This window comes from Atractosteus spatula, chromosome 12, assembly GCF_055471065.1.
Source record: "Atractosteus spatula isolate fAtrSpa1 chromosome 12, fAtrSpa1.hap1, whole genome shotgun sequence".
Lineage (NCBI taxonomy): Eukaryota > Metazoa > Chordata > Actinopteri > Semionotiformes > Lepisosteidae > Atractosteus > Atractosteus spatula.
This window is the reverse complement of record NC_142717.1, coordinates 22,913,321-22,938,292: the sequence shown is the minus strand read 5'-3', so window position 1 is coordinate 22,938,292 and position 24,972 is coordinate 22,913,321. Positions and strand designations below refer to the sequence as shown.

The 24,972-nt window shown below is 39.9% G+C and overlaps 1 protein-coding gene across 4 annotated transcripts in view; it reads left to right on the top strand.

Moving 5' to 3' along the window:
- galnt1 (UDP-N-acetyl-alpha-D-galactosamine:polypeptide N-acetylgalactosaminyltransferase 1) overlaps positions 1-24,972 on the top strand; it is a 205,530-nt gene that overhangs the window by 171,437 nt on the left and 9,121 nt on the right. For all 4 annotated transcript variants that reach the window (XM_088928676.1, XM_088928677.1, XM_088928675.1 and 1 more), the window contains 5 exons: positions 580-697; positions 1,627-1,807; positions 12,207-12,346; positions 17,419-17,517; positions 19,283-19,417. In XM_088928676.1, coding sequence (XP_088784802.1) covers positions 580-697; positions 1,627-1,807; positions 12,207-12,346; positions 17,419-17,517; positions 19,283-19,417 — 673 coding nt within the window. The remainder of the gene's footprint in view (positions 1-579; positions 698-1,626; positions 1,808-12,206; positions 12,347-17,418; positions 17,518-19,282; positions 19,418-24,972) is intronic.

Below are 24,972 nucleotides of genomic sequence, written 5' to 3'. Positions count from 1 at the left end.
TATTCATGTCAAATAATTGTTTTTATCACAAAAGTTACATCATATTACACCCTGTTCTATGCACTAGACAGCCTGAATAATTTTAGAGGAGTTTTCTTGGGTACATATACTGTATACGTTTCAAATCTGCACAAAACTGACAAACTGACAGAACATAACATGAAGGATTTTGTAAATGCCTCTACCCTTATGCAGGCTTCTTGTTGTAATTTCCTGTCATATTTACCTTTCTTTTAACATTGTCATACCGCAACTTACCTTTTAAAAACTTTTTCATGCTTCTTCCATGAATACACTGTGTTTTGTAAGGCTGCTATTTAACCAGAATCAATGTGTCTCTTTGTGTGGAGTTTGAGTGCTTGATTTTGCGAAGCTGCTGTGCAGACGAGGCGACTAAGATTACGCTTAAACCAACGATGGTTTGTAGCCATTTTTGGCAAGGTCTGCTTCGTTCCAAGAGAGAGGTCTGTGTGTGTGATGAGTGGTGCAGTGCAGCTCTGAGCCAGGCAAGCTTTATGCTGTATTTAGCCAGTGGTTCTGTGCCCTGGCTCTGACCCCTTATATTATTTGTGCCATCAGGACACCCACAATGGCAGGAGGCCTCTTCTCCATCGACAGGGACTACTTCCAGGAGATTGGCACCTACGATGCAGGCATGGACATCTGGGGAGGGGAGAACCTGGAGATCTCTTTTAGGGTAGGACTTGTTCAGGAGCTTATTATTACTTCAGGCAGAGGGTGAATGCATAGTGTATGAGTCTCTTTCTCTTCTTGTCTTCTTCATCATGACTGTCAGCACTGTCAGTAAGTAAATGAACCTGCATGTTTGGTGTGATCGCAGAATTGTGCCAGCAAAATGAGATTCCTCAGACATCTGAGAAGTTAGAAAAATCTCCTGGAGTCTTGGTATAGTTGAAGGCATCTCCTTGAAGTCTGAATGAGAATAGTTACACTTGTCTGTACTTGTATGCTGTCAGGTTTATGGTTGAAGGTCCTAACTATATACTTTATCAAATTAATGTTTCATTGTATTGCTTTTGATGTAGAATATCCATGGTCTTAATTTTCCTATTTTTACATTACGGGAATTGGTGACAAAGTGCTTTATTAGTTTACTGGAACCAACAAACATCAAAGTCACACTTCATAATTCTTCAGAAAGGATGAGGTTTTGAGCACCACATGTTCTCTGAAGGCATTGTGCAGGCATTTGTCCCCATCTGTACTGCACAGCTGTCTGCCACAGATTTCATATGAGTGTGCAGACGAGTGAGCTACTGATGGAGCTTCATCTGGGTGCTTGTGAAATGGCCTGCGAACACTGGAGCACTTAAACATCTGTGCCTGTCCTAGCAATCTCTTCAAAAATGGCGTCATTTTGGATATCTGACAGCCCTTTATCTTATTGGTGAATTGCCAATGCTGAGGACCTTTTTGTATTAATTTTGAGACAATGTACCAAGTTTAGAAATGTTTAAGATATTGATTTTCATCCATTGTAATTCAGTTCTGCGTCTCCCAGCCTGTGTCTGACCCAGTGTATGTTGCTGATGACTTCTTGATGACGACTAGACCTGTCTACACGTATCCACCGGTGTGTGTGTGTGTATGCTTGCATCTGTGCAGATCTGGCAGTGTGGGGGTACTCTGGAGATCGTGACCTGTTCCCACGTGGGCCACGTCTTCCGCAAGGCCACGCCCTACACCTTTCCTGGCGGCACGGGCCAGATCATCAACAAGAACAACCGGCGGCTGGCCGAGGTCTGGATGGACGAGTTCAAGAACTTCTTCTACATCATCTCGCCGGGTAAGGTCCCACTGCTCTCCTTCAGTGTTGCTTGCAGAGCCAGTGGAATGGCTGTATCAAGTATAGCAAGAAACAGATCTGCTTTTTGGCAAAAGAAATGAAGACATTTCATTTGTGTATCTCTTATTTTTTAAATTGAGATCCAGAGAGTTAGTCTGGAGATTATCTTTCTTTAAAAAAAACTAGATCTGGGCCTCCGGAGTGTTTCAATCACTTAAGTGCAGGTCGAGCTCCTTGGTCGCAGATTGGAACCTGGGGTATGTCAAAGCCTCTTGAGTAAATTATGTTACCAGCTATTTACTCTTGTTGCCTTTTCATTTTGTCAATGCGCAGAACCTGCAGTCTTCTTTAGGATCTGATGGGCATCTAAGCCCAGTGGAGCTAAATTAGTGCCCACCACATGAGATTCAAGAAAACATGTAACAGGTGGTACAATTCGTATAATTTAGCATCCGTATATTAAATTAATTTTCCATGAGCTTGGCAATCGTTGAGTCTCTACAGCTGTTAGGGTCATTTAAATAATCCTGTCTGGTTCATGCTGAGCCTTTTTTTGGAGTTTGAAACCAACAAAATAATCGTATCCAAAGTTAGTAGTATACTTTGTGTACAGACATGGGATTATTTCGTTGTAATGTCAGATAAAACTACCCCAAGGGGACTGGGTTTCATGTTCCATGTCAAGTGTTTCATAGCTGTGAAATCAATAGAATCCTATACAAAATTTAACAAGAAGCATTTTAGAAATGTAAGTTACAGAGTATAAAAGGGAAAGGCCTCTTTAAGGAACTGCATCTTCTACCTTAACAGCTGTAAGAAGTACCACAAACACCGGATAGTTGTAATTGTGACACAAGTCACCTTTAGATAATGAGGGAGCTGCTTTTGACATCTGACCTTTCCATCTATTATATAGGCCGAGCTCACCATCCCAACAGCCCATCAGTCATGCTATAATTATGATATCTGATAGCTCCATTGAGTCCTTCAGAGAGTGGTATCTGTGTTTATCTGAAGTACTGTTTTGTTTTTTATTATAATTGTTAGTCACATGACAAGAGTGCCCTCTCAGCAATAAAATGGGATCATTAAGAATTCTGAAGGCCTGAGCTCCAGAAGGAAGCTGGCTTTGAGCTGTACACTTTGGATAATGGGTATTAATATCTCTGCCAATAATACTTATCGTTATCGGGCGTTGACCTAGGCAGCGCCTCATCTAAGGAATGAATAATGCAGAAAGCCTGAAATAAACAGCAGTGTCAGATTCCATGCTCTGTGGCAGCCAGCCTCCTTCGTACCCCACTGCTGAGCAGACAGGGTACACACTGGGAAGCTGACCTAGGTCACATACCTGCCAGGGATCCAGAACAGTCCATCACAGTTAAACGTAAGACATTATCTCGTGCATAGAGTGAGGGGGCTTCCAAAAGTGGACATATTACTTTGGAGTTTTTAAAATATTTTTGCTTGAGAAACCAATACTTAAAGTTTCTAACCACCTCATGATCACTCATTATTCCCTAGAAATCACAGAAGCAAAGCACTGTACCGCTTTTTGTCCTCGTTCTGTATCATACATCTTGTTACCTTAATTTCTTCTAATTCAGACTTACTGTAGAAAACCATGTCTTTAAGTCCTTTGATTAGTCTGCAGCTATGCACAGCATTTTACTTATTTTAATATTTTAATATTTAATACTTTTTCCCAGTTCTATATTATATTTTATCTATTACATGTATAGCTCTAATAATAATAATAATAATAATAATAATTCTCAGATTATTATCACACATCATCTATCAGTGGGGAGGAGAGCAGAGTAATGAAGCCAATTCATAATACTGAGCATTATCAGAGAAATGGCCTATTTCATTCAGACATATATGCAAAAATGAATGAATAATCTACTAGGCTATTAAAGGGAGACTTCAGATGATGCCTAATGTGTATTCTGTCTCTGTAGTCTGCAGGCTGATAAAGAAATTAATTGACAGGCAGATAAGAACAGTAGCAAACAGGAGGCCATTCGACCCATCTAATCCATTTGGATCTTAGTAGCTTAGTAGTAAAGTATTGGCTTCAATAACAAGGCTAGTGAGCTCATTCCATGCTGCCACAACCCTTTGCATATAGATGTTTTCATGTGGTTCTACTTGTCCACTTGTTCACGTTTCACTGTTGATTCTGAAGACTTCCATGGGGTTGTCAATGCCATTGAGGATTTGAGAATGCTTTGATCAGGACCCCTCTTACTCGTCTTTGCTCAGAACTTAAAAGACTCATTCCTTTCAGCCTGTCAGTGTAGTTCATACCTCTAAGCTTGGCATGTATCAGGCTGATCTCCAGACCAGCTCCACAGCAGCAATCCCCTTTTTTTAACATGGTCCTGTTGTTGGTCCCAAGCTCAGTGCGGAAGTGCTCGGCTGTGTTTTTAAAGTTTGATTGTTATAATTGCAGTAAAAAAAAAAGTCAAAAGGTTTGAAGACAGACTTTTAAAAGCGTGTGACCCTAATCACGTGTCTAAACACTGTGGAAAATATGGTGAAATGGGGACCCCTGAGATCTCATAGGATAAATGTCATCGATAAGTTAAAAAACCGATGTCAGAAAAACTGAAAAGCAGCTGTGGGAATAGTCTAGCAGTGCCTGAAACTCCATACCTTCAAAACACATACTGGTCTAAGACCTTGGATATGTTATTAAAGGAGACAGCTTTGATGAAAACAAATGTTCACACCAGAAGTTTGGAATCATTCAAGTTAATGTTTTGTTGGTTGGTGAACCAATACATGGTGCAATGATATGGAAAACACATCTTTTTGCTTGACTTCACAATTTACAATTTTGGCGTGTACTTTAGAAAACATGAAAAAGCATTTGATCCATTGCTGTCTATTTGTCTTCATCTGTTTCCACTTTCACCATGAAAACTTATAAATATTTTTGGAATGAAACCCAAAAGCTTCCAATAAAGTACTGCAGGAGTTGATCCTGTGCTCCTGGGAGCAAACTGAATTAAAACAAATGGGTATTTGAGATGAGTGATACACCCCTTGTGGACATGAGGAGGAGATACCATAGAACCCAGGCCAGCCAATATTTTATTTATTAAAATGGAGGCATAAATACAAGTTCTTGGCTGAGATTGATGTGCAAGGTTTGATTCCTTAATTGAACGTGCTTCAATTACAAATCAGAAACAGAAACAGGTATTTTGCATGAAAAAATACCCTGTGGTCTTTTTAAGCAAAAAACAGTTGTCATCATTTCAGGCCAGCTCTAGTTTTTTTTTTTCCAAACAAAATTTGTACAACTTGAGAACAAACTTTGCCAAACTTTATCTTTCCATGTAGTGTAGCTGTGTGTTAGTTTAAGGCAGCTGCTGTGAGGCGTGTTTTGGCTGTGGCATTATTGTAAAGGCATTCTTATCTTTGATTGGGAGAGAAGCTCTGCGAAAAGAAATTTCCCTGTCATGTATAAGTTCATACAGGCAGATACGCCTGCCATTTGGGTTATAACAGTAGTGTGGAGTTATGACAGGACAGCAAAGCTGCTTGATTTGTAAACTGCCCTCAGGGCCTACACAGTCTGCTGCACTGCTCAGCCTGCTGCTGTATTGTAGCGGATAACAAAACCAATAGGAACACATTCCCAAACTGTGCGGCTTAATCCAAAAGTGTCAGTAAAAAGTTCACTTTTTCCTGAGGTGTGTATAGGAACAACAATGGCATGAGAGGGTGAAGGCCGTTGTACAGTCTGTATAAAACTCTCTGGGCAGTAATCAAGATGATTTTCTTTGGAGTTGCAAACACAAATCGGAGCTCCTTGAACCATCCATTGTCAGGTGGAGCAGGTTGCTGACCAACGAGCACTGTGCTGTGGTCTTCCCTGACTGGGCAGGACCACTGCAGCTGGGAGTCGCTTCAGTGTTGGAACGACATGAAGCCTCCTGTTGAACGAATCTGCTTTTCTCTGTAATATCTGTACAAGCCTTTCTGAGCATAGATTTTGAGCTTCTTGTTTAAAAATAAACCAACTATTTTGTTAAGAGGCTTCTTTAATCAAACGTCTTTAATGTATAGATTGAATACAGATACAGGATTTTCACATTCTTATTCCATATATTACAGTAGGTACAAGAGGACACTGTTTCTCAGTGACAGATGTAAGAAACCCATTAGCTGTGTGACAGTATGTTACTGCAGTGACCTTAAGGAGAGGAGTAGCAGCCCTGGCGACTGCACAAAGCCTGCCCAGTGGAGTGATAGTAATTTCATGGTACAGAGCCTCTATTAACCTTGCCAATGTGGAAGAGTTACCTCTGCGTGCCACTGCCTTCAGGTGTTCAAATAATGAAGGAATCTTGGGATGCCTCTGAGGCGAGCATTTCAGTTGTAGTCACCTTTGTGATATTCCAGACGTGTCATGTCGTGGTTGGGGAGATGACACTAGCACGGAAATTAAACAATAGATGTGTAGCTTGCTTCCCAACCACTTGTTGTCTTTCCTGCCTGCCCTGTCCATTTTCCACTGCATTCATTTTCAGGCAGGTTTCAATTTAACAAGGCTGTACTGTATTACTTGTGAGGTGAAAGAAAAACCTTACAGTCATCTGTTCTTCATGGACGTTTTTTTTAAGGTAACCAAAATTCCTCAGGCTCAAGTAAATGAGAACAAAAATGAATGTATATCCTGTTTATCTTGAGTAACACAGATTAGATGTGTTAGGTTAGAATTAAGTCACATACTGTAGAAACTGAGCCGGAAGAAATATTACTGTATTACTCTATTACCACATCAGTGAGGCATCAGGCAGCTTTAAGGGGAAATATAGATCCTTCGGGATTTTTCAAAGTGTTGTTGGTAGGCCAGATCAGAGATAAACAATTGTGAATTTACAATGCCAGCTGGTCATAGTAGGCAAGTTTTAAGTTAAGACATAAATATCAGTTTATTAAGAATGTTTCACAGGTCAAAGTGTCAGTGTCACCAGTGAAATCTTAACCTAATGACCACAAAAATAACATGTTTTGGGTGACACATTGGCACAGTGGTTAGCATTGGAATTTTTATGTTCTCCCTGTGTTTGTGTGGGTTTCCTCCCACACTCCAAAGACATGCTGGTAGGTTAATGGGGTTCTGGAAAAATTGGCCCTGGTCTGAGTGTTGGTCTGTGTCTGGCCTGCAATGGACTGGCTTCCCATGCGGGGTGTATCTTGCCTTGCGCCTGTTGCTGGTCATGTGAGGCCCCGGCTCTCCCATGCCGTTGTATTAGATAAAACAGTTAGGAAATGGATGGAGGAGTAACATGCTTTGCAGCTATTGAGATGTGATAATAATATATATATATTATTGTATATATAAAATAATGTAATTATATTTTTGTGCTCAGACAGACACCCATAGTGTCAGGATAACATTAAAGCTGCAAATATGCCTGTGATCTATTGAACTGCATTAACTACTTCCAAACAATATTAGACCTTAATATGCCCTGACGACAGACGTGCAACTCCTACACTTCATGGAAGAAAGAATATTGACATGAAGCTCACATGGAGCTCATCTTGCATGATTGGAGAGGAGTGTATGGAGGGCTCCCTTGAGTGTTGCTGATCTACAATATAGAAGACTGGTGCCATTTTCCTTTCCCTCATTCTCTGGACATCACCTGATCAATAAGAGCTTATCATTGCCTTTTCATTAGGGCCCTTCACTCCTCCATCAATTATATGCCAATAGAAACCCATTCAGCCTGAAAATGCCTTTCTCTGTTGGAGTCAGGGTTTCATGGGTTGTGTTCTCTCAGTCTTCACATTTAACAGCTAAGAGGAGTCTCTTGCAGTTACTTTCTACTTACTGCCTCTTTCACATTTAGAAAAGAAATGGAATAGCAGAGAGTTTCTGTTTAAAATCCTGTCAGGACTGGCTACGGGCATAAATTAAAATGTAGAGCAAGTAACCATGAATATTTATCTTAAATGAATAAGTAAATCTATTTAACATTTATGTTTGGCCCCTTAAGTATATGTTGTATGTGCTGTGCCCTGAATTTTAACTTTATGATCACGTTAAACAAAAAGATTATGCCTACAGAATGAAGTATTATTTGGTATTCTTTAGAGTGTTTTGTTTGCTAATGAACTCACGATAACCGCTCTTCCAGGATTTGCTGTCTCACAGCTGAAATCAGCTGTGTAGATTATGAAATATCTACGTACTCTAATTCTTCATATCTGAAATAATGTTGACAATAAATCATCTCACCTATTTTTTTTTTTAATTGAGATTCTATACTGTGCCTCAAAAAATCTTGCAGTTTTTTAGACAGAACTACTGTACTGGGCTATTTGGAACTACTGGATTATTGATTTATTGGATACAATCACGTTTACTGGCTACAGGGGTTGTTGCTGTTAGCTGGCCTAGTGTGAGGTGTTTATTTTTTGCAGATAATTTTTTTTCACATGTTGCCAGTGACACAATAATGTTTTGTCCTGAGGAATATATGGCAGAACATTTTTCACACACTGCATGTTACATACTGTAGATCAGAAATTACTCCATTTGACTCAGTCTTGCATACTGAAAGGTTCCTTGTATCCCACTAAAAACTGGACTGCACGCCACACTTAAAAGCAGCTAGTATGGCCATCGCTAGACTGTCTACAGTACAATCCTTGTGGTGTGTCGTGCAAATTAGTGAAGTGAAAGAAGTTAGTAAATAGTTGTAATATTGAGGAAGTTGGAGATGTTTTCAATGATTTAAGGAGATCTGAAATTTTCTTGTTAGCCAGAACTAATTATAATGTCCCATAGGGATGCTGGATCCATGAATGTGTTCGGTGCTGGAAAAGAAATTGATTGCCGCAACCTGCCAGCCCACAGTTTATCTTGAACGGAACTTTTGTGTGAGCGAGTCCACTATGTCCAGTCAGACTTAACTCTGCGCTTTCCTAACACAGGCAGTTTTGTTAGCTGTTTTCACAATCAGAGGCCTTGTGTTGAACCTTAGGAATTAAGCCGGTGAACGGAGACTTTAATGAAAAATCTGTCCTGAATTCAGGACGAAGTACAGGATGCAGTTCCTTTCACAGGAAGGTGTGGTTATAATGAACAATATACCAAGCCGTGTTGTGGAGCACTACAGTCTTTGAAGAAGCTGCTTTTTGGGGTTTGGATCAATAACCCACTAGCACCAGAACAAGCACATTGAACTTGAATGAACTGCCTTTGTCTGTGTTATGTCAGAGGCACAGTACGTCTCTCTAAATTCTTGATTTTTGAGAACGTGGGTAGATTTTGTGATGTCATTCGAAAGAAATATGAAACAGAGTTTGACTGCTTGGCCATGAACCCTCCATGGCCTATATTTTTGGTTTTAATAAAAAAAAAGTAAGAAGTGCTCATATGTTGTAGGAATGCTTTCATTGTTAGAAAAAGATCTCAAAGTTTTAATTCTTATACAATAATATATGCAAGCGGTTATTAGGTTGTGAAATTGTTTCATGAAAGGTGTACATATATTATTCAATTAGATGCCTAACATTATTGGCTTTATGCAAGATACTGTACATAATAACGTAAATTTATAGATTAATGATTCAGCCACAGAAAGTTCTATGAAAAAAATATTGTGTAATGAAAAAGTTTTTTATTCCAAGAAAGAGAACATTTTATAATTTGCTGATTGAATATATTGTGATTGTTATTTTAGTGGTACATATTTCATATCTGGCTCTTTAGGAGACAAAGTCTGGCTGACACCCACCTCGATTCTGCAGTCAAATGTCATCGCTCCCTGAAAACGTACAAAGGGGTTTGGGGAAATATGAAATAAGATACCCTGCCATGTTGTTGAAGCCGATATCCTGGTTTCTTCCACGAAGTGGCTGGATAAGATCCTTGAATTAATTAACTGCTGACAACAAAACAGGATAGATGAGCTGAATGGCCTCTTCTCATTTGTAACTCTTCTTTCTTCCGATTCAGAGTTCATAGACATTTTTTACAAGTGGGACTGCTGGCGGTCCATAAAATGTTAAAGCTCTCGTGACTTTGTTCAGAAAAGCAGGGGTATAAATTGCACTCTAGGCTTGCACAATCAATCCTCCCTAACTGTCCCCCTAAATCCAATTAGTAAAATGAATTCTCAGATCTCCACCTGATGTGCTGTGTAGCACTTGGGCATCTTTTAGGTTGAAAAGAGCCCTGTAAATAAAAACAATTACACTTTTTATACAGGATGTTTGACATTAAGACCATGGCTTTTGAGTTGCACTATCTGATCCTCAGTAGTTCAGTCTCTACCCTCTCATTATTTCAAGGAAGTGTTTGATCATTCACAGGCTGTCGAGTTCTTGTATGACCAACAGCATGGCTTTTCTTTTCAAAAATATCGGGAGGCCTGGCTTGAAAAGCTTTTATCTTGGGTCTCTCTAGGGATGTTGTTCAGTATATAAATTCACTGCTTCAGATTTAGTTATATCAGTATTCCTAAAAATGTCACGGATCTAATAGATAGCCAGTGCATCTGACCTCTTTCAAATTTGACAACTTCATTGTTACAGACGGATCTTAGCCATGCAAGCACCTCAAGATATGGTTTGGACTCGTAGGACTGCTGTTGGACTGGACTGTTGGACTGTTGTTTTGACTCCACTGGCATTATCGATCTATTAAATATCATATATTCCCGGTGATGAAAAGACAGGTTCTAAAGCTTGTCTCACATGAAAGATTTGCAGAATGGATGGTTCATAAGTTGTGATTGATAAGCTAAAAAGCAATGTTGATATACTGCATTTGTCTCAAAACAGCTTTTTTTAGATTTATATGGCTTGATTGGCAACATCAGTTGCCTTCTCTAGGCACAATTCTTCATGCTTGTTTACATATTTAATTTGTTAATCGAGTTAGCTTGAGTTAGAATTATTGTCACGTGTAGAATTCCGATCAGACCTTGAACTGTTTTGACACAGTTGTCTATACATTATATGTTGGATGTATAATAATACAGCAACCCCACCAATACAAAAGATACTGTTATTATTTCATCAGATGGTTTTACTGACCCGTCCCCCAGGGTGCTGTAAGAGCGTATTTTTAACCTATATTCTTATTTATTTAAAACTCTTTGTGATGACTTTATTGCAAAGTTTGAATTTGTTTTGTTTTAATGTTGTGCCTTCCTCTTTAAAACACGGTTGTGAGGGTGTAGGGTTATTTGCACCTCTGTGAATTCCTGACTACTAAAATTGTCTTCAAATAGGTGAAGCCTGACAGTCCTAGGGCCTGCCTGACCACGCTGTGTATTTGGTGTATTGATCTCCAGTGTCCTGTTGTGCAGATAATGACTTTTTTCTCAGCAGGGCAGGCTGGTGGGGGGGTACTGCAGACTTCCCTGAAACTTTGTGCTCTGCCTTGTGCGAGAGGGAGAGAGGGGTGAGGGAATCTGTTAAGTGGGTATGGAAGTGGATGAAGAGCTGTGGGAGAAGCTCAGACCTCACTCAGTACACCCTATTTAAGTAAGAATGAAGCTATTCAGGAGGATATAAACCCTCCCACAGGAGTGTTTGAATGCAGCAGCTATAAGAGACTGCCAGGCTTGTTTAAGTTTGTCATCACTTAACATTGCTGGGGCTGTAGTGTTGCGTAAAATATCTACTAGAACATGGAAATGGAAGAGTTGCCCTGTTGTGTACAAGGACTGTACTTCTACTGAATAGGATGTTTCAGTTCCCTGTGGTGGGCTTTTTGTGATTTGTAATCTTTAAGAATTTGTCTTTGGAGTAATTCAGATCTTCAAATTTCAATCCTTCATGAGGACAGTAGGATAAAAATGGATGTGTGTATAGTTTTTGTGTGCCAATGAATTGACATCTGGATTCCATTTTTTGTGTGTGTGTGTATGGGAGATGTGTTTGAAGTCCTTGAAGTAAGTCACCAGAACGCAATGCAGCCAGTCTCCTGTGTATTGTTTTTGAAATGTACTTGAGCCTGTACTCCTTAGTTTAAAAAAGCAAAGCTTATATTGTTTGATTTTTTTAGGAAATACCTAGTTTTTCAAATAAATAAAGAGCATGGAGCATCCTTTCCAGATGGTATTGATTTTGTATGGTGATTTCATGTGAGTTGATTGTTATCCTAGTAAAATTTCAAATGCATATCAACATGGTAAGCATTGAAATTGCAATTTCATTTTTTGTAAAGAGGAGCAAGGAAGTACAGTACTTGGTACAGTTAACATAATCAAACAGATGTTCAGAATCATCCTGCAACAACTGAGGTGTTTATATGGCTGTTGTACTAGTTTATTCTTCTTTTTCTGGGTGGGGTTCTGGAGTGTTAAGTTCCTAAATTTATGATTTCTCATGTTCTCCTGCTTGTCTCTGACAGGTGTCACCAAAGTAGACTATGGAGACATCTCCAACAGAGTCATCCTGAGGCAGAAGCTGCAGTGCAAGCCCTTCTCCTGGTACCTGGAAAATGTCTACCCTGATTCGCAGATCCCCCGGCACTACTATTCCCTGGGAGAGGTGAGGCCCCCAGACAGTCCCCCCACACACAGACACATGGGCACGCCTTCTGTCCAGCACTGAAGTAAAGCTGATGGTGAAGAGATGACGCTGTCGACAAACAGTGATACAAGTGTAGAGTAAGAGACAGGTGATAGAGGAAAAGACATAGATTTCATTTTGAATATTAATCAATAATCAAAAATGTCCATGTTATTTGTGCAGTATATAATGATATGATTGATTGGTATTATTGATGATTGGTTGATGGTATTATTGATCGCTCATGCAATAATTCTGCATGGTGTAAGACTCACCTGAATGACAGTTGAAATGTTGTGGTCAGTGGTTTTGGTTTCTAGTTTGAGTCCGGTTCCTTACAGTATAATGAAACACCTCGTGGCCCACAGCTGGGTGTTTGATCACATGTCATGAGATCAGAGGCAGGGTAAAAGGGCCTTGACGTTCTCAGGGGAAATTGAAGCTGTGGCAGCATGAATAACTGGTTTGGTCCCCTGCTGATTACAAAGCTATTGGCCTCAGTCTGGCAGAGTTGAGACAATAGAAGGACCTTCTGGAACAGCACTTGTATTGTGCTGGATGGCAGAAGACTCAATGTGTGTCCACCTGGACATTCACTTGTCACTGCCTCTTATTCACATCGTGAGCCCAAGGCACTGATGAGACCTTGGGTAACAGCAGAAGGACAGATACAGGTCTCCTCAATAATGGCAGATTAGGTTCATAGATGCCAGGCAAGACGAAGACGCCCACTGTAACTCGGGCCCGTCTGATCCTTTCTACACTTCAACAGTTCTTCACCATCATCTGACAGTGCGGATTCAAGACAGTGCTGGGTAAATTATAGGAAAACTAGTTTATTCAGAATAGTTGGCATGTTGATGTCCGTGTTAATCAGCCTTGTTAATTATCTTTGAAGTACATGTGGCATCTTAGATTGATAATCTTTGCCTTGTGGAGTCTGGACTACTCCAGCTGTTAAATGGCAGACCCTGGTGTCATTACAGCTTTGGGTTTAAATGTAGTTTTTTTTCTACTCCTACTTTTATGCTGATTTACTCTCATCCTACATAACTGTAGTAAACCTGCCATAGTCTGAAAGTGTACGTCAGTCCCTGCAGAGTGTGCCCATTGGTATTCAGAGGGGCAGCACTCTTCAATGCCTAATTTAAGTCAGACCGAGCATTCAGTGACTGCTGTAAAAGCATTAGGAAATCTTTTTTTTTTAATTTTAATAGATTTTTTAGAAGACAGCAATTGAACAGGGCTTTCATTTTTATTCAGTGTAGAAATCGGTAAATCTCATTAATTACCCTCTCCTCGGTTTCTCTATCAGCCTTGTACACATTGTAATTACATTCCAGCAGTTCCTGAGGATACCATACATGAAATATATTCTCAGTGTTGCTTTAATGGCAACATAAAGCATATTCAAAGTGATGCTGCTTTCAGATTGAAATATCTTGATATTTCTCTCTTTAATTGCCCTAGTCATTACATGAAGCCATTTAAAATGCAGTAGAGGAATATTGTTCTCTGTGTAATAAGGATTACAGACACGCATGGTTTTCTCTTTTATTATTATGTGAGAATTTTACTTTTCACAAAATATGTTCACAGGTGATTTTGGCTCTTTGGTAAATGTAGTAAAATAGCCTCACTGATGGGTCCCACAATACTTGATGTTTTTTCAATATAAGAACATATTATGATAGGCAAAAAAAACACGTGAAGCAAATGTCAGCAAGTTTAGTCAAGTAGGCAGATAGCCTACAGTGAAAACTTTTAAATCTAGTGTAGTACAATTTAATTACCCGTTCTGCCTGAGGCAGAGTCTGAATAGTAGATGAAAAGAGCATTTTAATGCAGTGAGAGGGAACCTGCAGTGTTACTCACAATTAATTAACCCACAAAGGACCTGTATATCATTCAAATAAACTCAGACTCCAACTGGCTCCTTTCCACAGCAGTCGATATGTATTCTGGCAGAAATATTACAGTGCAGCAGCAACTTGGTGGGTATTTAGTTGAGATGTTTTATTGAAAGACTTCAGGGCTGTAATGATTATTGTTGCTTGCAGAGCTGCCCGTACCACAGCACAGTGTTCATACTGTGTTCATCAAGTGTTTGTCCTAAAATATATTGAGGCGTTTTCTCCGATGATTGCACGTACTGTCTTTGAATCATCCTGAGCTTTGATGTAATTGTCTACTCCCATAGAGGCAGGGTGGGAATGCAGCACTGATGTCACTGAAGTCTCGAAGTTTTGAATGATTCAGGGAGTAATCGTGATCAAGTATGATACAAGTAGAAACAGTAGTAAAATAACGTGCACCAGGGCACATGTATTTTATTGCTGACCTGTCCCTGAGAAGACTCTTTTTGGGATCAAAGGGACAGCTTTGAGTTAATAATAATAATTAATAATTGCTTACACTTATATAGTGCTTTTCTGGACACTCCACTCAAAGTGCTTTACAGGTAATGGGGACTCCCCTCCACCACCACCAATGTGCAGCTCCACCTAGATGATGCGACAGCAGCCACAATGCTCCAGAACGCTCACCACACATCAGCTATCAGTGGGGAGGAGAGCAGAGTAATGAAGCCAGTTCATAGATGGGAGTATTAGGAGGGCATGATTGGTAAGGGCCAATGGGAAATTTGGCCAGGATGCCGGGGTTACACCCCTACTCTTTTCGAGAAACGCCCTGGGATTTTTAATGACCACAGAGAGTCAGGACCTCGGTTTTACATCTCATCCGAAGGACGGCCCCTGCTTACAGTATAGTGTCCCCGTCACTATACTGGGGCATTAGGACCCACATGGACTGCAGGGTGAGCGTCCCCTGCTGACCCCACTAACACCTCTTCCAGCAGCAACCTTAGTTTTTACCAGGAGCTCTCCTATTCAGGTACTGACCAGGCTCACACCTGCTGAGCTTCAGTGGGTTGCCAGTTGTGAGTTGCAGAGTGATATGGCTGCTTAGTTTCTTGGTGTTTCATGCCGAGATGTATGCAATGTAGATCTTTTGCCTGAAAAAAACTGTGAAATGTACACTAACTTAAAACATAATTCTAAAAAGAAAAGTAAGTTATGTCACCATTAACAGTAATTCCAGTGGGGTATGTACAAACAGACACATTGTACATTTACATAGACAGGCACTACCCAGGTTATGTAACAATTGACTTAATGAAATTTAACTTTTCATAAAAGCACCACAAAATATGTAGTGTATTGTTTCCTAATTTTCAAGTAGTCCCCTTGCACAGTATGACTGTATAGTGCTTCCTTAAGTAGCTTCCATTAACTATTTAATCTATCCATTTACATTTTTATTTCTTCAGAGTCTATTTAATCCATAAATGTTTTTTTCCCCATTTTATTGTAGAATACAATGTATTCATTATATTACAAAACGTGTATGTCAGAGTTGCTCAAAAGTCAAATCTGACTGGCATAAAATGTGAATTGCACAACAGTGCCTCGAAATGAACTATTACGTACTGTAAATCGAATGTTGTCTATATATATATACAGTTTTTATGTGTTTGCATGTATATGTATGAATTTCTGCTATCAACAGTTCTATCAACAATCATCTGTATCAGAATGCCACCCCACACAACAGCTAGGCCTCAGTAACAGCTTAATCGAAAAAGAGGAAGAAAGTAAATTCACAGGCATAATTTATTCTGCAGAATGACAGGTACTGCTTCAGAGGCTATCGCCAAACTCCCAGCTCAGAAATGTCAGAGAGCCGAGATGTAAGCGAAGTCGAACAGTGTGATTTAACGGCTTGTAGGCACATTTACATTCAAATAATAGTCTGCCATTGCCCTCCACAGGGACCAAAATGCCACGGGTATTTATATGAACCACGAAACACCATTAACCAAACAAGACCTAGGCCCAGGTCCCAGTTTGCTTTTGATTAGGGAAAAAAAGAAAGATGTTAAGTGTGATGAAGACCTGAAAAAGGTCTGTGTCAGAGATAGTCTCAGGGGGCATCATTTGCAGAGTGTTGAGACCTGCTTTTTAGTCTGCTGAATAAGAATACATCTGTTAATGTGTGGATTTCCACATCAAGCAGCAGTCCATGCCATCTTTAATACCATGATGTTGCTGTGGAGATTTGTCGGTAGAAGTTACTTTGCAGGATGAATTGAGCCCCGTGTCTGGGGGAGCCCCAGTTTGGGTACATGCCATGCTGGGGTGCTTCATTTTATGGCGCCTCATCAGGTGGGTTTAGTCAAGAGAATAGTATTGGTGAAAGATGTGTGTCCTGACAAACTCTTCAACAGAGAAGTTGTGAGTCTGGCTGGCCTACTTAGACATGAAGTTACAAAGAGCCTTGTAAAAGCTCTTGCTATTTATCACTGTTAGACTGTAAAGATAAAAGTCAAATCATGATTATTGTAACCACGGATCTGAATTTGCAATGCAGACTACCTTTTTTAGGATGATAATAAAATTAGTGTTTGCCATACTCCCTATAACAAAAAGATAAAACATGTCTAAGAACTCTGGAATTAAAAAAAGATTGGGGTGAGTCAGAAAGCAACTTTAAGGTGGCCTTCTTCTTATGGACTTATGTAAGACTTTGTAGTTTTGCTACCACCATCTCTGTTGGCAGGTGAATGTTTACAATCTACAAAAACATAAAGTTAGGTCAATGGGCTTCTGAGAAAATTGGCAGTAGTTGTGCGTGTGTGCGTGTCTGTGTCTGTGTTTGTGTTTGCCTTTAACAAGTCACAGTCGGTGTGCTCTGTCTACAGTTGGTTTCCTGGTGGGATTGGGATGGGTGTTGTGCTCACCAGAGCCAAGGCCCTTCTCATTGTGTTTATGAACTCTGCAGCCTCCTTTGATAAGACGTATTAACAGGTGACCAGGCCATCAAATTATTGCTCAATTGATAGAAGAGTAATAAAAACCTTACCGCAGCAAATTTCTACATGTTTTGTCCCCAGTATAGGTGAATAGGTCCTATATTTTGAGAAAAGGATGAGCTAATAATAATAAGGTTTATTTGGGACTACAGTAAAAGAAGCCTTTTCCCCTTTTCAGATCCGCAATGTGGAAACAAATCAGTGTCTGGATAACATGGCCAGGAAGGAGAATGAGAAAGTGGGGATCTTTAACTGCCATGGCATGGGGGGTAACCAGGTGAGTCCCATGGTCCTCTTCTCTTTCACCCTGACTTCTGGAGTCAGCCTGATCCATATTGTGTTCGGCATGGTTTTGTTTTAAATGAATTATCTAAACATTTTAAGAGACTTCCTGGACAGCACTCAAAACTTTTCACTCCAGTGTGGAAATTTATTCTGTTGTAACAGTCTCCACACAAAATCTGATGACTGTTCAAAAACCATAAAATAAGAGACAAGATAAGGATCTTTTTCATCTTTCCTGACCCACATTGTCTGCTGCTAGATTTGTACCTTTCAGCATTTATTGTTGAAGTCAGAAAATTGGCAGCAAATTTTGCTGTGGAGCAGAAAGCTTTGATAATCGTCCTGTTTCTGTTTTACATTCAGCTACACTGCATAGGACTTCTCATACACAGCCATGTTCGAATTATCTTCCATTTATTCACTTTTGTGTTTGACTTTCCAGCTGAAATTTGAATGGAACAGAGCTCTTTGCTCTCCCAGGGCACAAAGCTTTGTAGTTTAAGCCAAAAAAAGTGTGTAAAAATCAGGCATTGAAGTTTAGGGAAAAAAGTGCCCCGTGCTTTTCTAATAGGGAATTTTTTAAAAAAAGTTATTGTTTACTTAATTGGGACTACATAACAGTGCCGTAATTGAAAAACAAACATCACATGAGATAACAACATGCCCCAAAACCATAAAGCAACGTTTTCTGTAATACATTGTTACTGAGATGCGTTTGCAGAAAGTCCTTATTAATTCTCTAGTCCTTCATGGTGTCTTCATTCACTTTCACTGGACTTCTCTCTACCTGGAGGTCTGCTCTTAACTGAAGCTGTCCCATGTTATGTTATGAACCATACCGAATAATAATCATAATCACAGTCATTGTAATGTCCCTGTACATGTCATGTAAAAATGCTTGTTAAAGGTCAGGCATGTTGTTAAATCTCTTTGTGTAGTGTTTATGAAGGAGGTATGATAGTGTTATGTAGCCTCATTTAAGTAAAGCGTCATCAAAAAAATCTAATGTTCTACATTTTTGTGTTTTTGAATTCCTGTCTTCCTGCCACACTGTAATCGAGTTGTTCTCAGCAGTGTTTTATTTTGTGAAAGCAGTGCTACCCCATTTTGAGCCTCTTTCAGGTCTCTAGAGTTCAGCAGGATTGAGGCAGACCAGTAATTGGATGGGGTAACCTCTGCAGGAGATGTGTATTTTGTTTTGTGTGTCCCTGAAATTGGCAAAGGTGAAAATGTATCTTCAACGATTAGAGCAAAGCAGTGCTGTGCTACATCAATGTGCAGAGTGTCCTTGACATTCCTTGCCTGAGAAACAACAACTAGCAATTTGCCTTTTTTCTGTGAGACAGATGGAATGGTTTTAATGAAACCAGATAGGACAACCAGAGGTTTGCATATTTGCACAGAATCCATGACAGCATTCTACTGTGGTACTCGAGAACAGCTGAGTACTTTGATTTTCAATCGACCTGCTAAGTGTAAATAACCTGATTACTGTAATGACTGGCTTCATGAGATTGTTTAACCAATTATTAAACTATTGGTGATTTAAAGAGATCAATAAATCTTGCAAGAATTTGCGTGAGAGTCATGGTGTACTACACAGGGGAATTAAATGTTTTGCAGTACGTGCCATGAAACAGTGAAACTAAATGTTTCTAGTAAATTAGTGGGGGGGTTTTGTGTGTGATATCGTCGCTACTGGGAAGAACAGAGTTCAGTGCCACTTGTTTTTTTTTCATTCATCCTTTCCTATGCAGGTGTTCTCGTACACTGCCAACAAAGAGATCCGGACCGACGACCTCTGTCTGGATGTGTCAAAGCTGAATGGCCCTGTCATGATGCTCAAGTGCCATCACTTGAAGGGCAACCAGTTGTGGGACTACGACCCTGTGGTAAGTTCGGCCCTAGTGCTCCACTGCAAGCCAACAGGGGTGTGTGCTGATCCGCCAGCAGGGCTGGGGAAAGTTACCGTGAAGAAGTAATCCATTACAGTTACAAGTTACTTGTGCAAAAGAAAGCTTTTGAGAATTAAAAAGAGATTGGGAGAGCAGTAAAATCTTAATCACACAACCAAGAGGAAACAGGTTATTAAAAATACTTCCTCCCATCTTCTTCTTAGGTTAAAAAATATATTTTTAGCTGCAAGAAGAAGCAACCTGAAACTCTAGTGCATTCCTTTATGAAAATATCTTTCCCCAATACCATTAACAAGGCAGCTTTCAAAATTGTTTTGATCCCCTGCAAAAATACTCACCTTTTCTGCATCTAAAGAATCTCCTGTTCATTTTCCCAAATTATTTTTTATTAAGAAAAGAATTGCCTTGGGTACTACGTTCACAACACTGTGAGAAGCTAGAAGATCTTGGTATGTCTGGAAAGAAAGGCTGTTGCAGGTTTGGTGGATTTTGTTTCTGGTTAGTGTTTTAATTTAACCAAAAGAGTCAAACCACAGAGGGCTGCTTCAGCAACAACATACTGTAGGGACTGAGCTGTCCTGCAGGGCAAAGGGCAGGGCTGGGCTTTCCACTGGTGCTGTGAGCTCCGGAGGAGCTGGGACACACTAGAGAGACTTGACGATGTGGTGAGAGTTTCATTTGTTGTCTTCTTGAAACCTAATATCTATGTATACATATTTATTTTACATGCAATGTGTGATGAGTTTGGGACGCACCAGGTTAACAGGGTGTCTTGAAGATATTAGGAGTGGTACAGTAGTCTACCAGCTCAACACCTCCACCAATGGCAAAATATCTTCAAGACAAGACCAGCCACCATTCCTTTTTAGGAATAAAGGAAGAGTACACAAAATAAATAAAAGTAGAAACTCACAGGTAAAGGTGAACAGTGTTTTGTACTGAAAAGCAGAGAGGTTGAAATACTAGCAGGACAGCTGGCCTGTATGGGACGACTGGAAGTGAGGGAAGAATCCTTAAGCATCTCTCCAATACAGTGCATTCTGCTCTGTTCAGCCACATCACCACCATCTGAACCGCAGCAACCAAAATGAAGAAGAACAAAAAAACGACATGCTAGTAACATAGCTACCAAAGGCAATGACTTCCCAGGGCACATGGGAAGAGATTTGGTCCAGATGTCATGGAGAATTTCATTCGCCCTGATCTGTCCCCTGGCAGAGTTTTGTCTGGGTGCAGTTCGTGAAGCGCACAGTGGTCAGTGACTCATTTCTCCCCTCCTTTCACAGACACTCACATTGAGGAGACTGAACTGCATCCAATGACTCTATACAAGCCAGGCTATAAACCGGCGGTATCGCTCTCTCTAGATTTATTCTTTACAGGCGCTGCTTTATGGAGTTTTCATCATGTTTCTGTTCGATAACAATGTGCTCTCAACAGCAACTTTTTTAACTATTAAGGCAGTTACACAGTCTGCTGGCTATGAGGCTGTGAATTGCCCGCTGTTACTGTGCTCAAACACAAAAACTGATTGCTGTTACCTCTAAAACTGCTAACAGAAGGGTTGTTTTCTGAGAAAGATTGTGTCCTTGTTGATGTGTTTTCTTGTAACAGAGCACTAAAACACCTACCCCTCTCTTTCTCTCCCCTTTCTCATTCTTAATATCACCATTTTGTTTTTACAAGAGTGTGAGAGCTGGTTCGGAGTCCTCAGTCTTCCCCTGGTAATTGCTGAGCTGCAGCCCAATTGTCTGCTGTGCCAGACATTGTCTCCGTGAGTGAGGCGCAGGGACAGTGACAGCTCAGCAGAAACTTTGCAAAGGCACACCTCAAAGAAAGCGCTTACTTTACTGAGCCACTGTCAAGTGAAGCAATGAAGAAAATGGAAGAAAATAGGATTTTGTCTGAATGGCCTTTTCTGCTGATCTGGCAGTAGTTTAAAAAAACTACTATAGCTCTAATACTTTTCATTCCCATCTGTAATATTAAAGGATACCACTCTGGGACAGGTTACAGATTGCAGTGAGTGCTCTCCATATTGCTCTCTTGAATGAGTTTTCTTTTTCCTTTCATAACTGTTTTATTAGGCAGGTAGTCTGAAGGAGTGATTTTTTTAGGTTCGTTTGGCTTTCAAAGTCCTAACCTTACTCCTTACTCCAGCTCTAACCATAAGACATGTTAAAACTGTGAACTAAGCCGCGCCCAGTATTATGTATTGTAAAAGTACTGTTATGTTTTGTGTGACGACAGTCCTGAGCAAGTATGAATGTTGTTGTAGCCACTGTGAAGGTGATACGTCAGGGTGTTTTGTAGACTACACGAGAGTGCCCTTGAATACAATGTGAGGAAGCTCATAACTGTTGTGCCAGTCAAATACCGTATGTCTGTTGCACACTAATCCAGATTCAGCCTGAAGCAAGACAATGTGCTCATTGTTTTTAAAATTGGGGTGAAGCAAGTTCTCCCCAGGTGTTCTTGCAGTGTGTGGATGCTAACCACAGCAGTTCATTTATCACGCTCTTTATTGTTTATGAGTACATCTTCTGATTATTTTTTAAACTTGTTGTGTTATGCAGTGAAGAAGAACTTGCCTCTTCAGTAAGTTTCAGTCGGGGGAAAAAAACATACGGAAAATGCTGGCTTGCCAACTAAAAAAAAAAGGTGCTAATTAAACAGATTTTGAAGATAGCAGAAAGCATCTGTCCAGGCTGTGTTCTTGCGCTGACAAAATGTAATCCAGCCACTTCTCTCCAGAAGACTAATTTCTTCAAATCATAACCAAGTGCCTGGTCTCCACCCAGCCGGTAATCCGATTCATTCTCTAGGCTCTTATTGGCAGCTCACTCATGAGCAAATATTGTGAAACACATTTACATGTGAGAACTGTTGTTAAATCCTACCTCACAGAAAATATTAATATTTAGCAAGAATTTTCTGCATGTTAAAGTGGCTTTGAGTTGCCACATGTATTAAAAAGGTCAGCATTTTCTGTCTCCTAAGAATCAGAATTTGAGATTTTCAAGCAAGAGGAATCCTTTTGGCTATTTTGCTCTTTATTGTCAGTAATATTTTCAGAAACAGTTCTTGGTGGAATAGTATAAATGGGAAGCTCAATCTCAGATTACAATGAATTCTGTTTTACTAGATATTTTACAATTTTCACTACTTCCTGATATTTCCTGCTAAAGATGTTTGATGGTTCTGTTCCCTAGAATTTGAAGGCCATCAATGGTATTTTAAAGACTAAAGATAGCCCATATCTTGTAGAAAACTTCAATTAAAAGAATCTCTATTTAACTTGTGCCATTCTTCATGAAGCCACAAGCTATTTCAAGGAGGAAGTGTGATTGAAGGTGCTGGGTGTCGCATTCTGGGAAGTGAATTTTCACTATAGACTGAAAGAAAAGTTAAATAAAGGCAGGGGCAGGATAATGAACACATTTCCCACACGACAGATTCCCTTTTAAGACAGCAATGGTAACTGGGCTATGTGCAATGTATTTCTAGCCCATTTTTTTTGTCAATTTCAGCAGATAATTTCCAGGGACAGTCAATCACACAGCTGCTTTCTGAAATTAGCACTTCTATTAGCACTTGAAATTGGCAAACCAAACGTGCTGGGCAAAGTTACCAGAAACTGCTAGAGAAATCAAGTAGTGTCTCATAAAGTCAAAAAAGGCACAAAATCAGAGTTTAAAAGTACTACATTGGGGATAAATTATGGAAGCTTGTTTCAATTTCCAAAGAGGTGCATTTTGGGCCCTTGATTCTCTCAGCAAAACTTATGGCCCTGCTAAATTGAAAGCATACTGTTATTCTTCCTTCAGATCCAGCACAAAGTGCTCTCAGCGGTTCATGCAGTCAGTGACCCTTTTAGAATGAATTTCCTTAAACAGCGGTTCAAGAAGAATGTTATTCTGACTTGGCCATGCTGGTGGTGTACAGCACTGGCTCAAGTGTATTATGTGCAGTGTATTTTATAACTTACTGCTGTTAAAACATAACCACATCATGTCAACGAGGAAAGACTGCTTTCAAGTCTTTTTGACAAAAAATCTGCAAATAATAATTTAAATACATTTAAATCAATGCAACATTTAAAGCTTTGGAGCTTCATGGAAGAGCACATTGTAGCAACTTCCTGATTTCTGTAAATATACAGTATACTTCAGAGAGCTTTTTGTCGTTCCCACTGGCCTTCTTAAAGTTACCCCTCTCTGCCTGAACTGATGTGCAGTCGAGTTGCTGGTGCAAAATGACAGCTGCGTGTCTCCATTCTGGGTGCTGAACTTCAATGGTGGATGATGTAGGTCTCCCTCATATCTAACGTGCTTTGAGATCTGTTGAGAATGATAAAATTATTATTTCAAGTGACCACTAACCTACACAGATGGTGCTATGTTACACATTGGTGCCAAGAGTTGGTGAATGTGTTCTGGTTATAACGGCAGCAGTGCTATATTGCTCGAAGTTCATTTCCAAATGTGTTTTCACACAGAAAGCTTCATCAATCCAGTGTAGTGGATGCTGTGCCCTACCCACGTTACATGTAAAAACAGAACACAGAAGCCATGTTTGCAATGTGTCCCGAAATTAGCCCAGTAAGGTAATAACTGGATTATGCTCAGGTCACAAATGGTTTTAATTTTTGCCATCCACTGTCAGCATTCCCAGCTGTCATCCATCTGCTGTGAGGTGTCGAGTGCCACTGTGGTTCATGGCTTTGCTTTCCAGTTTTGTTGAAATGGCACTGCATCCTTTCATTCTTTCACATACTTTGTTCATTTTGAGCCAGAACGTCCAGCAGCTTTCTTTTACCCATTTGCCTTCTGAATATTCATAAACAACACATACAGATTTTTTTTTGCTTTTTTAAAGCTTCTTTTAACTGTTATCTGCTTGAATTGGCTGATTTCTGCGTTTGTAAATTTACTATAGTTGTAGTCATAAATAATGATTACTTCTAAAAACAGAAACTGCATCACCATCCTACAAACATTAATCTACATTATATTCTTAAAAGATATTCCTGAGCCCAAATTGACTTACTACAGTAGGTATGTTGTATAATTACAAAATATGTATATTTTAGCATCAAAATAATCTTACCACTTATAACTGCAACCACACAGAGTTGTGCAAGTGCACAAACTTTGTTTGAACAGAGATAACGAAGATCAATTCATTAGACAAATGTGATCAAGAGGGTTGATCATGCAAGGTCTACTTGAAAGTCTTAGCTAAGTAGCATATGAGGCCACTATTATAAGGTATACAAGCTGTACCTCTGTGCTGCATGGTTTGCACATGCCCTAGGTGTTACGATGCGTCATTTAGGACCCTGTGCAGACGGTATAATCTGGAAGTGACTGGAAAGGGGGCTATGGGGAAAACATGGTTAGGAGAGGAATGGAAAGGATGGCGAACAGGGGGAGGTATCAACAGGGAATCCAGGAGCAAGGAGGGGAACAGTGGCAAACAAGTCCAAGGAAGTCCAAAAGGGAAACTGGGGCGCAGTCCATAATCCAAAG